The following is a 14711-nucleotide window of genomic DNA, read 5'->3' on the forward strand; positions in this document are numbered from 1 at the left end:
CCTTGAAGCCTCCCATTGGAAAGGTGGAGCCTCCCATTGGAAAGGTGAAGCCTCACTGACCACTTGAGAAGATGCCTATTGTGGTAACACCACGAACAATGGATCGAGATCGGCTGTAAAACAGCGGTTCAGTCGATCGATCGTCGTAAAAAACCGCCGAATCAAAAACCCCCACAACAGCCCATTTTTCACCTCCTCTATAAATAGCGGACATACCAGTTTTGATGCCGAGCAACGGCTATCTTCTCACTGGACCCACCAAATTTTAATCACAATGGCGTCGAGCCGAGGAGCTTCAAAAACCATCGTAATTCGAAAAATGGCCTTATTCACAAAACCACTCACCCTTCATTGGCCCCTGGGTGCACCAACCTTTTACCTTCTGCAACCTCGTAAACTCGCATGTATCTCCGGCTTCTAACCCCAGCACCAAACCTCTGCATTATCGGTAGCCCCTGATTTCAACTATTCTTCTAAAAACCCCCACCTTCAATTTAAACCAAATTGCCCTAAAATTCCAATACAACCTCATCCTACCAATTGCCGAACCTTCCATGCTGGTTCATGCAAGGTTAACGGCTGCGAAACATTGACAGCTTCATGATAGACCACCACAACCACCTCCAATCGGCTTTGTTCTGATCCGTTTATATCCAAATCTAAATCTGTCGATTACTGCAGTCCTGATCACTTTTTCCCCCCCACCATCCCGCAAATCAACTCCATCAACACTTTGGGCTAGGGGTACCTCCACATGCGTTCTGCAGAAAGAAGTCCCAACACTCAACACCATGTTCGTTCTTTATGAAGACCCACTAGCTTGGGCTAGACCGTTCCCTACAAACCCTTCCACGCCTCTCCAGGCTCATTGGCATGAAGTGCTCGGTCTGTTTTTATTCTACTGTGCCATTCAGGCTGTATCTCCCTGGGTTTCCACCGCGTTGGTTGGAAAATCTTACACTGGCTTGAACCACAAGACAAAGCTCAACTTTGACATACACGTGGTCTCAATGGTCCAGTGCATCATCCTGGTGGTCACCTTGGTGCCAGCCTGGGGAAATGAGCATTTCCAGAACCGTGCAACGGACCCTTATGCGTCCATCTTTGGCTACAACGCCTACTCTGGTTTTGTGCTGGCCATTACCATTGGCTACTTCGTCTGGGACTTGATCGTATGCTTGTTGTACATTCGCCTCTTTGGCGCTGGTTTCCTCTTGCATGCTTTTGCTGCCTTGTACGTGTTCACCGTGGCCCTCGTGAAACCATATTGCATGCCGTGGATGCCGGCCTTCTTGCTTTTTGAGTTGAGCACTCCTTTCGTCAACGTCAACTGGTTCTCCTCCAGGCTCCCGGCCGGCACTGTCCCCGATAAGGTTGTTCTCGTGAACGGCGTTCTCTTGCTTGTCACCTTCTTCCTGGTCAGAATCCTCTGGGGCTTCTACGCCGTCGGGCTCGTGGCCTACGACATGTACCGCGTGGCACACATGGCGTCTGTTTTCTGGCCCATTTCGATTCTCGTGCTCAACTTCTCCTTGGACGTTTTGAACGTGTACTGGTTCATGAAGATGGTGGCCATTGCGAAGAAGAAGGCCAAGGGCGCCAAGACGCGGCCAGTGGTCAAGGAGGCCGCTAAATACGAGTGATGGTCAGAATCTGGCATCTCTTGTTCTCATAGAAAGTAACCGGGACGCTGAAGTGCCGATTTGTCGACCAACGAGGAAGCACGATTTCCTCGTGGAGTGACTCGAGAAAGTGCTCGAAGTAAGGAGCACCTAATGAATGAACTGTGATAATTGACCTCGCTGGGCTACTTTGGTTGCAGCTGGTGATGGTGTCTCGATTTGCACCCAATCAAACAGACCCATCCACCACCAACTTTTGCCCAAAAAAACCCATTTCCTAGTAGTACCACCGCAAAACCCTCTCATCATCGAACCTCTATAAATATTTTTTGGTTTGCCCCATTCCACGCTGAAATCACAAGGATGGTCTGCTCTGATACAGCCTGGTCGTGCGCGCACCGCCTCGCTCCTATGATCCTCTCCTCCACGTTAACTTCAATACACATCTGTTTTCAGGGGACCCTTTCCATATCTAGACCATAACCGCTACCAGCGCTTTCCTACAGCATTCAGCCTCACTTTCGCATAGACCCCGCTAACTAGAAAGACAGATTACCCCCACATCATGAATAACGAATACGACTACTTGTTCAAGTTGTTATTGATTGGCGACTCCGGTGTCGGTAAGTCATGTTTATTGTTGCGTTTTGCCGACAACACCTACACGCAAGACTACATCTCCACCATCGGCGTGGACTTTAAGATCAGAACGATTGAGCTCGATGGCAAAACCATCAAGTTGCAGATCTGGGATACCGCGGGTCAGGAGCGTTTCAGAACCATCACCTCTTCCTACTACCGTGGCGCACACGGTATCATCATTGTGTACGATGTCACCGACCAGGAATCGTTCAACAACGTCAAGCAGTGGTTGCAGGAGATTGACCGTTACGCCACCGGCGGTGTCATGAAGTTGTTGGTGGGCAACAAGGCCGACATGAGCGACAAGAAGGTGGTGGAGTACACGGCCGCCAAGGAGTTTGCCGAGGCGTTGGACATTCCTTTCTTGGAGACGTCGGCGTTGTCGTCTTCGAACGTCGAGCAGGCCTTCTATACCATGGCCAGGCAGATCAAGGCCCAGATGACCAGCAATGCCGGTGCTGGCCAGGGCGGTGCCAACAACAACAAACTGAACGTCAACTTGCGTGGTCAGTCCTTGACCAACAACCAGTCCAACCTGTGCTGTTGAGCAGGTTACACACTCACATCTCACCTTTGTTTCCAGGCTGTGGAGCCTCGTGAATAGCGTTTATGCTTAATATCTAGGATCAAGTGTAGGGCATCTACGGAGTTTAAGTATCATAATTTTAAAGGCCTTCTAAATAACGTATGTGGACCCGCATTGGATGGCCGCCTAGCGGAACACATAGACGTAGTATTGCACGTACAAGTTACCGTTAGGGTCCTTAACAAAACGGCCCTTACCAATCAAGTTCTCCTTGACGGCCCACTTGTACTTGTCCAGGACATCACCGTCAAAGTGGATTCTAGGGTTGCTGGTCACGTAAGCATCCTCAAATGAAGACCCATCGCTCTTTCCAGAAAGAACAGCCACGGTAGGCTCGGTCAATTGGATGATACCTTCGTAAGTGATGTACACACCAGCACCTTCGGGTGTTTTACCGTACAACTTGCAGTCCAACGAGTTATAGCCGTCTCTGTGGTTTGTAGTAATATCATCAAAACCAGAAATGTCCTTCACCTCGAGCTCAAAGCCGTACTTGTTCTTGACTGTCTCAATGTAACCCTCAGCGACTCTAGCCAAGGTCAATGACTTGTCTTTGGCAGAATCCGAGAAAACTGGCGAGGGAGCTGGATTCAACTTCAAGTTGACAAGAAAAACAGGCTCCAACTCGGGAGTCTTGGGCAATGAAGGTGTAACTGAAGGGTCCATGGAAAAAGAAGTAGTGGTTGTGTGCGATAATGCGGAGGTCAGGAGACCCGGTGATAAGGTAGGCAGGTGACGCAGGATCAAGAGTCCAGAAGGGAGTTGGAGGGAAGAAGTGGTTTGGTTGGGTTTTGTGTAATTGGTGGATTTAGAATATTGTGGAAATTAGTTGTTGAAAGGTGAAGTGGTGGAGAACGTGGTCAGGCTTTCGCAGCCATTAGTATAGGTGGAGGGTGATGGTCAGAAGTAAGCGAAAAGTTGTTGGGGAAGCTCAATGGGCGGTGATACTGTTCGGTTTGGTGATTTCAACGGATTCGGAGGCTTTTGGGCTGGGAGGTTTAACGAAAGCACCAGATTGGGCTCCATAGGTGAGCTTAGTCAGCACGGTTAGGATGGTTTGGCTATAAAGAGGCAAAGACTGTGCTTGATATTGAAATATTAACATTTCCTGAGGTTTTGTAAGAGACGGGAGAAGGAAGTATTGCTTGCTAGGACGCTTACTTGATCGATACAAATGGCATTGAATGAGTCGCAGTGGAAGTCTTACACTTCGGTGTCACCAACTTTGTGCCTCAAAATGAAGCATTATGAGGATTTTGGAAAATATCCGAGTCTTCAGCAAGCAAAATTTTGCATAAATGAGTGCCTCTGCTATCGACCAGTCGGTCCATGAGCAGATGTGCAATTGAGCATACGCCTTGATTCATTTAGTTGCTTTCAGGCACAAGTTGGGTAACTTGCAGCATCAAGCCCAAGCTGTTTTCGATAGCCCAACTTCTTTTTTCGAAGAAAGCTTCTGCATGGCTCTGTTCTCATCAAGCTCAATCTGATGCATTCTTGTGGTGCAGGGTTCATGACGTACTTTCACCAAGGAAGCGATATACCAGAACTCACGTGGCCTAAGTAAGTTGCCATGTAATTTCACACGACGAAAATATCGATTGACATGTTCCCAAGCGTTTAGATTGCTATTAATTCACTGTTTGTGCCCCACTAATGGAGTATTCCACACAATGAGACCGCGCATGAACAAGCATATTTGGGGTGCAGCCCACATCCATCGGTTTTCAAATATCCAAGCGAATTTGACAAATTCGGCTCGAGGAATTAATTTCAATGCAAAATTTAATCATTATTTATCATCTACTTTTCTTCCTACGCCTCCCTCGTTGCACAATCATCGGCTTGTTCAATGCGCTAGTGATCAGCCTCACTTTTGACGTCTTACATGGACGCGACAATAAGCACCACAGCTCTATTCGAGTAGCCCAATCACACCATCCAAAAAGAGACAGACCAGATATTATTCACATCAAAGTAATCAATATCTAAAAGTAAGTCGATTGGATGAAAACATGCCACAGACTTCTCGCTCACGCTTTTGTCAAAAGACGCTTATCTACAACTGGCAACTGGAGCCGCACTCAAGTATAGCATTCGGATCAGCTGTGGCCACTTCTGTACGGCTGTAGATAAGTGCGAATAAACAAAATATTCCCAACACTTCTTCTTTTAGTCTGAGCTGCTTTCGTTATTATGTCACTCCTTGCTAGCCCATACACTTTGCCAGACCAGAAGGAAACCGAATTGGGCATTGTGGCCCAGTGGTGGACCAAGAACCTGTTTCCTCAATCGCTTGATGAAATTGACTTGAAGGATTTCTTCGAGGTGAAGAACGTCCAAGATCGTGGCGAGTACTACGATAAACCAAAGGACACCACTGGTGTGATTCTTGTCAGTTCCAAGAAATTGTCAGTTGTGGCTGGATGGAGAAATGAGAAGCACGAGGGTCCATACCAGGTGTACTCTGAGCAAGAGAAGGACACAATTGCATTCCATTTTGTTGGAGATACCAAGGTTGTTTTTCTCGGGTGGATCTAAGCGTAGCCTATCACGATTGTGTCGTCGTTTTCGATATGTATACCCGAACAAAAGTTGGTTCTGTACCTCTTTTGTATGGTTTGATCAATCATACCAAACTTCTATAGATCCAATACAAAAATGTTCCGCTTGGCTTCTATTTCCATATTTCTCGTTGTAATTTCCCTCGAGAAGCTTCAAATACATAGTGGTATTCAAATGTTCGACTAGGTGTTGATTTAGCTGATTACAATCCATTGGGCTGGCTTCTCAAATGTGTTTCTGATGTTCGTTGGTTATGATCATTAGTTGTACCGCATGCCCGACTTTCTTCAAGTTGAAACTTTGTGCTTCTGTTACAGCTTAGCGACAAAGCTAGAATGAAAGCCGACCTATTATTCGAAAGCCCTGAATTTCATGCCAAAATAGCTACATGTTGGGATCGTTATATTAGGGCAAGTGCTGCTTGAAAACCATCTAATCGATGTGAATCGAAAATTTCTTTGAACCCACGCTCCTAGAACAAATTCCAGACAAAGTAATTGCACCTCACCAACATCTTTCAAATTTGGCGAAGTGGTCTTTTTGGTGTACTCACCTATACCAGTCTTGCTTGCCAGTCTACCACTGCGACACCTACAAGATTCCATACCCTTACACAAGCCAATCACCTCAATCACAAACGAAAGCAAAAAATTGACTACTTCGAAATAACGAAATCAGAAAATACTTCATATTCATATAATTATCTCTGGAAAATCTGGCCCTACCATGGTCCACTGTGTGGAGCCTGGTGGAGCTGCGCACACCCTTGCACCGTAGTGGCAATATCATATCGCCAGAATCTACCACCAATCCAACGTATCAACGCAATCCCAACATCCACAATGACCGCCGACGTTGACATGGCCGACGCCTCCGTGGTGGCTGCCTCCAAAGTACAGGATCCTAAAGAAGAAGAGCCCACGCCTGTCAGCTTAACTGAAGAAATCGAGCTGGCATTTGGCCTGCTTCAGAAAGCAGCTGCCAACTTCGACAACAGATATGTTTCCAAGGTGCACCGTGACTTGGGCGGCTTGAGACGCAGAATTGTCGAGGACCCCAATACATTGGCGCTGGTTATTGCTAAAACGCTTCCAGTGGAGCACCAGTCCAGAGACACACTCTTGAGCCAGTTACCAAAGACACAAGTCGACGCTCCCACGTCGGGCGATGTGCTTCCTGAAATCAATGTTTTCATGCACCTTCTTGTCCAGCTCTACCTTCTCGATACACACGAATTGGACCGTTTGGACGAGTTCAACAAACATGTCATTGCCTTGTTGGCCTCCTACAACCGCAGAACCTTGGACTTTGCCCTGGTCAAGGTGTGGTTCTACATTGCCCGCACACACGAGTTGAGAGGCGACTTGTACCTGATCAGACCGGCGCTTTTGGCGGCTCTCAGAACAGCCACCTTGAGACACGACGACGAAACCACCGCCATGGTGATCAACTTGTTGTTGCGCAACTACTTACTCACGCACGAGATCTCACAGGCGGCTAACTTGTGTGAAAAGGTCGTCTTCCCCACGAATGCTGCTAACGCTCTCACCGCCAGATATTACTACTACTTGCTGAGGATCAACACCATTCAATTGGACTACTCGCAAGCACACGAGTGTGTGGTGGCTGCTATCAGAAAAGCTCCTCAGACGCAATTGGCTACCGGCTTCTTGCAGGCAGCCACCAAATTGAACATCATCATTGAATTGTTGATGGGTGACATCCCAGAGTTGAAGGTTTTCAAATCGACGTCAGGTAACCTTGAGCCATACTTCCAGGTGACGAAGGCTGTGCGTCTCGGTGACTTAAAGCTCTTCGGAGAGGTGTTGAACAAGTATGAGGCCGTTTTCGTCAAGGACGACAACTTCACGTTGGTGTCGCGGTTGCGTCAGAATGTCATCAAGACCGGTATTAGAGTGATCTCACTCTCGTACTCCAAGATTTCCTTGAGAGACATCTGCATCAAGTTGCACCTTGATTCAGAGGAGGCTACCGAATACATTGTCTCCAAGGCAATCAGAGACGGAGTGATAGAAGCCAGTCTCAATCACGAACAGAGCTACATGAAGAGCAAGGAATTGTTGGACGTATACTCCACCAAGTTGCCCCAGGAGGACTTTGACCAGAGAATCCGCTTCTGCTTGTCTTTGCATAATGACTCTGTCAAAGCCATGCGGTACCCCTCCGACGACAGCAAGACCGAGTTGGCCAAGAACAACTTGGAGTCCAGAGACGACGAGATGGGTTTATTGCAGGCAATCGAGGACGGTGACTTGGACGACTTCATGGAGTAGGCTACATAGATCATCAAAATAATAGCGTACGCAGCCTGTAGATACTATCAACACATTTCGCACCCAACTGATTACCTACTACCACTCTCAACAACACCATGCCTGAGCCTGAAAACGTGACTCTTCGGTTTGACCAGGATGTCTACGGGACAGCGGAAGATCCGTTCATGCAAGATGAAGAAAAGATTCCGATTTCCGAGCTAATTCCACGTATATTACTAGAAAGACAGTCTTTTCTCAATGTGACTGAAGAACAACTCGAGGAAGAAATCGCCAACAAGGGATCCAATGACGAGGCAGCAGAAGATCATGAAGCTACCGATGCTGAAGATACCGAGACAGCTACTCAGCTTTTTCAAAAACAGAAGTTTGAACTTCTAGGGCACATCAACTTTGCCATGAACGAGACCTCACTTTCGTTAGACTTCATTTCCCTTCTAATGTCAGCCGTGAAACCCAGCATCACAAAGTCGACGATATCGCCGCATCTTAGCAAAGTGGCTCCTTTGGGATCCTTGAATTCAGACAGATTGAACCAGGATGCTGATGCTCAAGAACAGAAGAATGCAAAGGAAACAAAAAGATCCAAGGCAGAGAGCATCGGCCTTGGCTGGAAATATCAATCGCTCAATCACATCAAGACGCTATTCCAGTCAGCCGGTGAGCTGTTGCGCCAACAAGTTGATATTGAGCACAACTACTGGAACATGGTTAACCAGGTATTGGCTCATGACGAGGTGCTATTCAGAGTCAGAGACCCATTGACGGGGAACCGTGCAATTGGTGTAAAGTATGGATATGGAGACTCTGGTCTGAGCTACTTTGACCAGGGCTTGGCTGTGCTTCGTAAAGATGAACTGACAGGAGAACTTACATTTAGCCCAATCATGACGGGTAACCACAAGCTTAGTCTCAAGTCGAACAAATACACTCGAGTGAGGATATTAAGCAAGTTTGATGACGATTTTGTGTTGACCGGTCAGTCTGTGTTTGAAAAGAGCGTGTTGGAGGAGAAGAGCCAGCACAGAGTGATCAATGATATTGAGAAGGCCCGGTACTTTCTTTTTGAGGATGACCTCTTGTATCATCTCATTAGGGAGGCCAAGTATCTCATCAACTATAACGTTTCAATTATCTCGAATAAGGTGATTATTGAGATCCACGATCTGGTGATCGAGATCGAGTCTGTTATCTTTGACGAGAGCAATGAAGAGGAGCTTGAAAATGCATACCAAAACATCAACAAGGAATCTTCGAAGAATAACGAAAAAGCACAAGCAATCTTGACCTTCCTTAAACTCATGTTGTGCTGCTACTACAAGTACAACCTCGAATTGAAGCAGAAGATTCCCACCTCATTCACCAAGTGGAAGCAAAACAACTCGCATCCGTTGATCCTCCGTCCGCTCATAGGACACATCAGGCATGAGATCAACGTCAGGAACATGCACACAATCATAAACAAGATCTACAAAAAGCTCAATCTGGAGGAGTTCTCGTATGAGATAATCGAGGACAAGTACCTCAACCTCCGCAAGGGTAGTCCTGTCAAGAACCCTTTCCAAAAAGCTGTGGAGAAGCCACTTTCGAAATTCAAGGTTATTCTACAAAAACTCAAGACCAAAGAGCACCTCTTGGTCGAGCTTGATGTTACGGCTGGAGACATTTTCGTCAATTTGATCATGAATTTGACTGTTTCTAAATATGCCAACATCGAGGACCTTCAACAAAACCAGCTGGGCACAAACGTGCTCCAGTTGTCATTTACGGACATTTTTGAGATCGAAGAGAGCTTGAACTGGACCGTTCTTAACTTTGTCCTGAGCTAAAGAGGCACGACTTGCGCGTCGGCGGTCTTTCTGAGCTCTTCACCGTGCTCCGCAAGATAAGTCTTGACACGCGTGTACTTTTCGGTCTTCAAGTTGTTGTAGATCAAGAAGTTGAGCCAGATTTCCAAAAATGCAAAAGTGAAGACGAGGTTGTTGGCAACCAACCCGTAGTTGGAAGAAATGCAGAAAGCGCCCAAGACGAAGTTGAACATCAAACGCACGGGCACGAGATTTTCGAAATAGGGGATGTTCTCCGACAAGAGGGGAACCAAGTCACTCAAGGCGTAGCTTGAGAGGAACACGGCAATGAGACCGAAAAGTGGGTTGGTCGTGGTCACCTGGATGGTAGGCAAACGCATAGCCTGGCCCAAAAGAATGGAAAAGTTGGCGTTGGTGAGAGCCAAGGGGTTCTTGATGAGCATGAAAGCCAACCATAGCAAGAAGGCTATGCGGATGTATAGCACGATGTTGGCGGTCAAAAATTGCATGGCAAGGAAGAGTAGTATGTGAGTTGCGATGCGTCGCGAACTCTAAGTACGCGAGGAGGAGCTGACCTAATGTAAGCGATTTGGTAATAATTTTTTGTTGTAGGTAAGAAATGAAATGGTGAATGAAGATTGATGAGTGATTTATGTTTCGTTGGTGTATTGGGATGTTTTGTGATTTATAAGCTGACTAATGTTCGTGAGATATGGGCGGTGTCGCAGAACTGAGGCAAATTGTCAGAAACACTGACCGCTTTTAAACTGAAACCATAAGAAAGAAATATAAAAACCACTGAAGTACCAATCTCAAGATTAAGTTGGATGAGGATTATCCTCAACACGAAAAAAAAAAAAAAAAAAAAAAAAAAAAGGAGATAAAGCTATTCCTGGTGCTTCGATCACTTCTCCGGTGAAGGGCATCATAATGAGAATATGTGGTACTCGGGCACCAGATCCTTGAAGGATAGTGTTTTGATCTCACATAATACTGCAATGTAGTTTCCATATATGCTGGGTACCACACTGCGGCCTCCCTTTGTGTCCTTGACTCGCGATTTGCAGCCATTCTAGTTAACCCCCAACTACCCATCTTTTCCTTGAACCCACAGAATCTTCAGGGTCATTTACAAAAAGCATCTCTCATTTTCATAAATCCAAATAATCAACATCCTTTTCTCCCAGTATGGTTTTCGTTTCTCTCATGAAATGGTTCCGCTCCAAGCTTGGATCCAAGAGCACTGACGACAATACAGACGTCATTTCAAGCAACGAACGAAATACTGATGGTGGTGGATATGAGGCTGCCAAAGAGCCAGGAAGCAGTACCAGCCTCGGAGGTGCTATCCGAAAATCCAAGGCTTCGTCTACTCCGTCAAGGCTTCTTTCCGATATGGACGTTGCTTTCGGTACCCGCTTAGGGTGACCAGCCGGCAGCGCCTTTAATATCTAGAATCAAAGTAGTTTAGTTCATTGAATAGATACCGAACCCACCAGGCTGTAGGATATTTCTGATCACTTGTTGATCCATGGCTCATGCCCGTATGTCTCCATACTATGTCGCATTTTGCACCCATTCACTTCTGGCGACGTAACACCAAGCTTGAATACGGATTTACTTCAAAGTATCATTTGGAGGTAGTTTTGTATATTTGTCAATTAAGTTGAACCCAAAAGGTTCGGATGGCCCTACGTTCCACGTCTAGGCAGGTATCCGCCAACATACGGGCACAACTATACAACTACAAACGGCCAATTCTCGCTCCAAAAAAGCCAATCATACAATTCACTCAACCTTCATCAACCAGAATATCAATTTCGCTCAAATTCCCACCACAATATCCCCAATTTGCTGATCTCCACTTACCAGCCTTTGGAGCCTCCTGCGTGGAGCCTCGCGACCACGTCAAAGTGTTTAGCGTTTCTATAACCAATACCTACTCCTTAAAAAACCACCAATGCACTTCTTCAAAGCCGCTTCGTGGCTTCCGCTTCTAGCAGGCGCCTTGTCATACACCATCAAGTCGGGCCTGGTTTCCGTAAATGGCAATAAGGCCTTTGACATTGAGCCCAAATCCGACACTGTCCATAGAGTTACCCTCGATTCTGTCAGAGACAAGTTGGCACTCACTGTCGAGCTCAAGGGTGCTCAAACCCAGCCTCACCAGTTGAACTATGTCTTCTCCAACGATGCCGGTTTGGACCACGCCATTTTCCCAAAATTCGATGCTAAAAAACAGACCGTGTCGCTGCTGCTTCTCGTGAACAAGATTCCAGCTGCTTTGCTCCAGGACCGTGTTTTCGTTTATCTTGTTGCTGCCAGTGAGCAGAAAAAGGGCAACTTGTACACTTTGGTCGGTGAGCTTATCCCCACTGAGGCGTTGCAGTCATCTGTCAACTACGAGGCACCAGATAGACTCGGAGCCCAGCCTGAGATCCACCACATTTTCAACGAGGACCCCAAGACCGTCAACCCTGTTGTACCTCTTGCGTTCAGCGGCGTGGCAATTGCCCTTTTCCTCGGCTTGGTGGGCGCCTGGTTCTCTGTCGTGGGCAACTCGTTGTTTGTGGCCAACCAGGGTATTCCATTCAAGGGCGGGTTCCTCACTACGCTTGCTCTTTTTGAGTTTACCTTCTTCCGCTACTACTTGTCTGCGTCGATCTTCACCACGATCTTCTCTGTGGCAGCCCTCACTGCCCCTGCTCTTATCTTTGGCGCCAGAGCCTTGAAGTTCTTGACCAAGCAGCGTACCATTGTCGAGGCATCCACATAAGTTATGTATAGAAAAGTTCAGTTAGCTGCTGTTGTAGCCCTTGGGTTTGGTTGGTCACTGAGATGCCGAAAATTATGTTGATCTATGAAAGATGCCGAAAATTATGTTGCTCTATGAAAGATGCTGAAAATATGATGCATTGAATATTTCAAATTGCGGTGCCGTTGACCTTCCGGTTCAGGCCATTGATGATATCCCCATCAATTACTAATTGAATGTAAGTGTCTGATGCTGCCTCCATGTTATAAAACAGCCCTCTGCTCACCCACCTAGAGCACCCTCCAACACCCTCTCTATCGTTCATTCATTCTCTACATCACTCGTCCACAAAGGTATTCTGTACCCAGCGCAGGTTTAAAAACGACTGTCCATCCTCGCCCATCAACCCGTGGCTGCTCAGACTCACCGCAAAGATCTTGCCCTTGATCAACCCCATTGGCACACACCCCAAGGTCCTCAGATCCACAGATAAGTTCAAATTGTCTCCTGTCACCCACACGTGGCCCTCGGGACCCTAATGTACCGATTGTAGCCGTCGTTCAGCACCTGGTCCGCAGGCAGATACGCCAATTCAGAAGACTTAGACGGATCCACAAGCACAACGTCCCCTGGCATCCCCAGAACCCGCTTACAAACACGAGCTTTTGGATCTGTGGGTTTGGCCATCACCACCACGTCGCCCATCTGTACACCACGTCCTAGACGGTAGCGCTTCAGTTCATGGACAAAGTCTCCACGAGAAGCTATGGTATTGAGCATGGACTCGCCTCGAGTTTCTGTGTATTCGTAGATGTGGACGTGTGTGAAGTGGAGGAAGGCTAGGGCCCGTAGGGCCCACAGTAGGGTGTTGTATGTGTAGCGGAGGGTGGACATGGGAGATGTGAGTAGTAGTTGATGGTGCGATTGAGGATTGATGAGGGTGGATGGGGGAGGGAGAAATTGTAGGTGGAAGGTTGCCAAAAGTCGGTAAAAGAGAGTTTTGAAATGATCGATTTTGGTTTTAAGTTGTTGGTTATAGTTGCCGGCGAGGAGATGGCTATGTTGGAGAGATGGTCAACTGGTGGATGCAAGGGTCCTTCATAGGTGAGACAATGGAGTTGAGATTGGCAACGACACAATCCGGAGAATTTGATTTATTTCATTGATTGATCAAGCTTAGACAACAGTTATCATTTATCCGATTTTCTTTGGTTATTAGGCTACTTAGGATATCATTGTATCATAAGAACCAATAGTGTCATAAATGGCTGCGAAATTCTTCACCAGCTATTAATGAGGTAATTGTGGATAATCTCTCGGTACCCGTTTGACAATTACTCATAGGCTCCCACCCTTAACTTAAATGCTCCACGTCAAATTAATCGATGGAACGAAAACACCTATTTCTTATAACTTCACCGGCAACCTGCCCCACCACTACACTATCACCCTCCTGTCTCGTTTATTATGACGATGCTATGTACGGCTGGATCAAGCCCACTCAGGCGTAGGCTCGGAACGACGGCCTCCACGGCCGCCACGGCCTCTGCCGCCTCTACCTCTGCCACGGCCTCTACCACGCCAGTTGCCTCTCCCACGAGAACCCTCCTGGCCGAATGTATCCATATTGAGCGAACGCTCCTCGTTCCAGCGCATGTTGCCACGCTCTGTGTTTGAGGACGAGATGGTGTCGAAAAACGACGAGCTCTTGTCATACTTGGGCTTCTGGTCGCCGGCGCTCTTCTTTTCAAATCTGGCATTGGCCTTTTCAAAGTCAAACTCGCCCGACTGCTCCTCGGGCTCCGGCCTGTCGACAGGCTTAGGGCTCTTTTCCTTGGTGGTGGCGCTAGGCTCCGGCTTGGTTCTAGAAGCTGGAGTAGGAGAAGGTTTCGATTCAGGAGCCTTTTCGGTCTTGGATTCCGAGGAGCCAGTAGGAGCAGCTTGTTGCTGCTGCGCCACGCCACCAGGGCCACTTGGAGCCTGAGAAGGAGCTCCTGTAGGACCAGCCTGCATTCCTTGAGTAGGAACAGCAGGATAAGTTGCACCAGTGTAAGGCTGAGGCTTGACGTCGTCGATGGCCTCGTCCAAAACGGTCAAGTCCCTGACGTCTGTACCTCTGAAAACCACGAAGTCGTAAATATCAGCACCGGGCATGACCTCCATGTGGGCCAAACCTTGGGCAGCCATTCTGCCTTCAGTGCCAAAAGGACGCACCAGCTTCAAGGAAACGGTGGCATCCTCGCCATTGATGTTTTCCAAGATACCAACATAACGAAGGTTCTTGTTGGAAATCAACGAAATGGTTTTGCCAATGTACTGGGACATAGCAAACTGGTATTTGCACTGGTCTGAGATCTGGAGTAGGTGTAGGTTGATGGTCCGCTGCGCACCCGTACACCCCAGACTACATCCACCATCACCAACCTCTCAAATATACAT

At 47.3% G+C, this 14711-nt stretch overlaps 10 protein-coding genes across 10 annotated transcripts; 6 read left to right on the plus strand and 4 right to left on the minus strand. All coding sequences in view use genetic code 12, as the record gives it.

Annotated features, from left to right (window-relative positions):
- Window positions 1-791: 791 nt before the first annotated feature.
- CXQ87_001923 (uncharacterized protein) lies at window positions 792-1643 on the plus strand (the record flags this gene model as incomplete). The annotated part of the gene is made up of 1 exon (XM_025480445.1): window positions 792-1643. One exon carries the CDS (start codon window positions 792-794, stop codon window positions 1641-1643), a length of 852 nt encoding a protein of 283 aa, XP_025334745.1.
- A 544-nt stretch (window positions 1644-2187) lies between these two features.
- YPT1 (Rab family GTPase) lies at window positions 2188-2811 on the plus strand (the record flags this gene model as incomplete). The annotated part of the gene is made up of 1 exon (XM_025480446.1): window positions 2188-2811. One exon carries the CDS (start codon window positions 2188-2190, stop codon window positions 2809-2811), a length of 624 nt encoding a protein of 207 aa, XP_025334746.1.
- A 165-nt stretch (window positions 2812-2976) lies between these two features.
- CXQ87_001925 (uncharacterized protein) lies at window positions 2977-3516 on the minus strand (the record flags this gene model as incomplete). The annotated part of the gene is made up of 1 exon (XM_025480447.1): window positions 2977-3516. One exon carries the CDS (start codon window positions 3514-3516, stop codon window positions 2977-2979), a length of 540 nt encoding a protein of 179 aa, XP_025334747.1.
- A 1530-nt stretch (window positions 3517-5046) lies between these two features.
- Window positions 5047-5391, plus strand: CXQ87_001926 (uncharacterized protein; the record flags this gene model as incomplete). Its single annotated transcript, XM_025480448.1, has 1 exon — window positions 5047-5391. One exon carries the CDS (start codon window positions 5047-5049, stop codon window positions 5389-5391), a length of 345 nt encoding a protein of 114 aa, XP_025334748.1.
- Window positions 5392-6257: 866 nt separating this feature from the next.
- On the plus strand, window positions 6258-7709 carry RPN3 (proteasome regulatory particle lid subunit; the record flags this gene model as incomplete). The annotated part of the gene is made up of 1 exon (XM_025480449.1): window positions 6258-7709. One exon carries the CDS (start codon window positions 6258-6260, stop codon window positions 7707-7709), a length of 1452 nt encoding a protein of 483 aa, XP_025334749.1.
- A 98-nt stretch (window positions 7710-7807) lies between these two features.
- On the plus strand, window positions 7808-9506 carry MED17 (Med17p; the record flags this gene model as incomplete). The annotated part of the gene is made up of 2 exons (XM_025480450.1): window positions 7808-9468; window positions 9491-9506. 2 exons carry the CDS (start codon window positions 7808-7810, stop codon window positions 9504-9506), a joined length of 1677 nt encoding a protein of 558 aa, XP_025334750.1.
- A 28-nt stretch (window positions 9507-9534) lies between these two features.
- Window positions 9535-10026, minus strand: CXQ87_001929 (uncharacterized protein; the record flags this gene model as incomplete). Its single annotated transcript, XM_025480451.1, has 1 exon — window positions 9535-10026. The coding sequence occupies one exon, from the start codon at window positions 10024-10026 to the stop codon at window positions 9535-9537; it is 492 nt and encodes a 163-aa protein (XP_025334751.1).
- Window positions 10027-11477: 1451 nt separating this feature from the next.
- CXQ87_001930 (dolichyl-diphosphooligosaccharide-protein glycotransferase) lies at window positions 11478-12293 on the plus strand (the record flags this gene model as incomplete). Its single annotated transcript, XM_025480452.1, has 1 exon — window positions 11478-12293. The coding sequence occupies one exon, from the start codon at window positions 11478-11480 to the stop codon at window positions 12291-12293; it is 816 nt and encodes a 271-aa protein (XP_025334752.1).
- A 316-nt stretch (window positions 12294-12609) lies between these two features.
- IMP1 (endopeptidase catalytic subunit) lies at window positions 12610-13166 on the minus strand (the record flags this gene model as incomplete). The annotated part of the gene is made up of 2 exons (XM_025480453.1): window positions 12610-12807; window positions 12840-13166. 2 exons carry the CDS (start codon window positions 13164-13166, stop codon window positions 12610-12612), a joined length of 525 nt encoding a protein of 174 aa, XP_025334753.1.
- A 597-nt stretch (window positions 13167-13763) lies between these two features.
- CXQ87_001932 (uncharacterized protein) lies at window positions 13764-14597 on the minus strand (the record flags this gene model as incomplete). Its single annotated transcript, XM_025480454.1, has 1 exon — window positions 13764-14597. The coding sequence occupies one exon, from the start codon at window positions 14595-14597 to the stop codon at window positions 13764-13766; it is 834 nt and encodes a 277-aa protein (XP_025334754.1).
- Window positions 14598-14711: the final 114 nt, after the last annotated feature.

This window comes from Candidozyma duobushaemuli (genome assembly GCF_002926085.2).
Source record: "Candidozyma duobushaemuli strain B09383 chromosome Unknown B_B09383, whole genome shotgun sequence".
In the NCBI taxonomy this organism is placed as follows: domain Eukaryota; kingdom Fungi; phylum Ascomycota; class Pichiomycetes; order Serinales; family Metschnikowiaceae; genus Candidozyma; species Candidozyma duobushaemuli.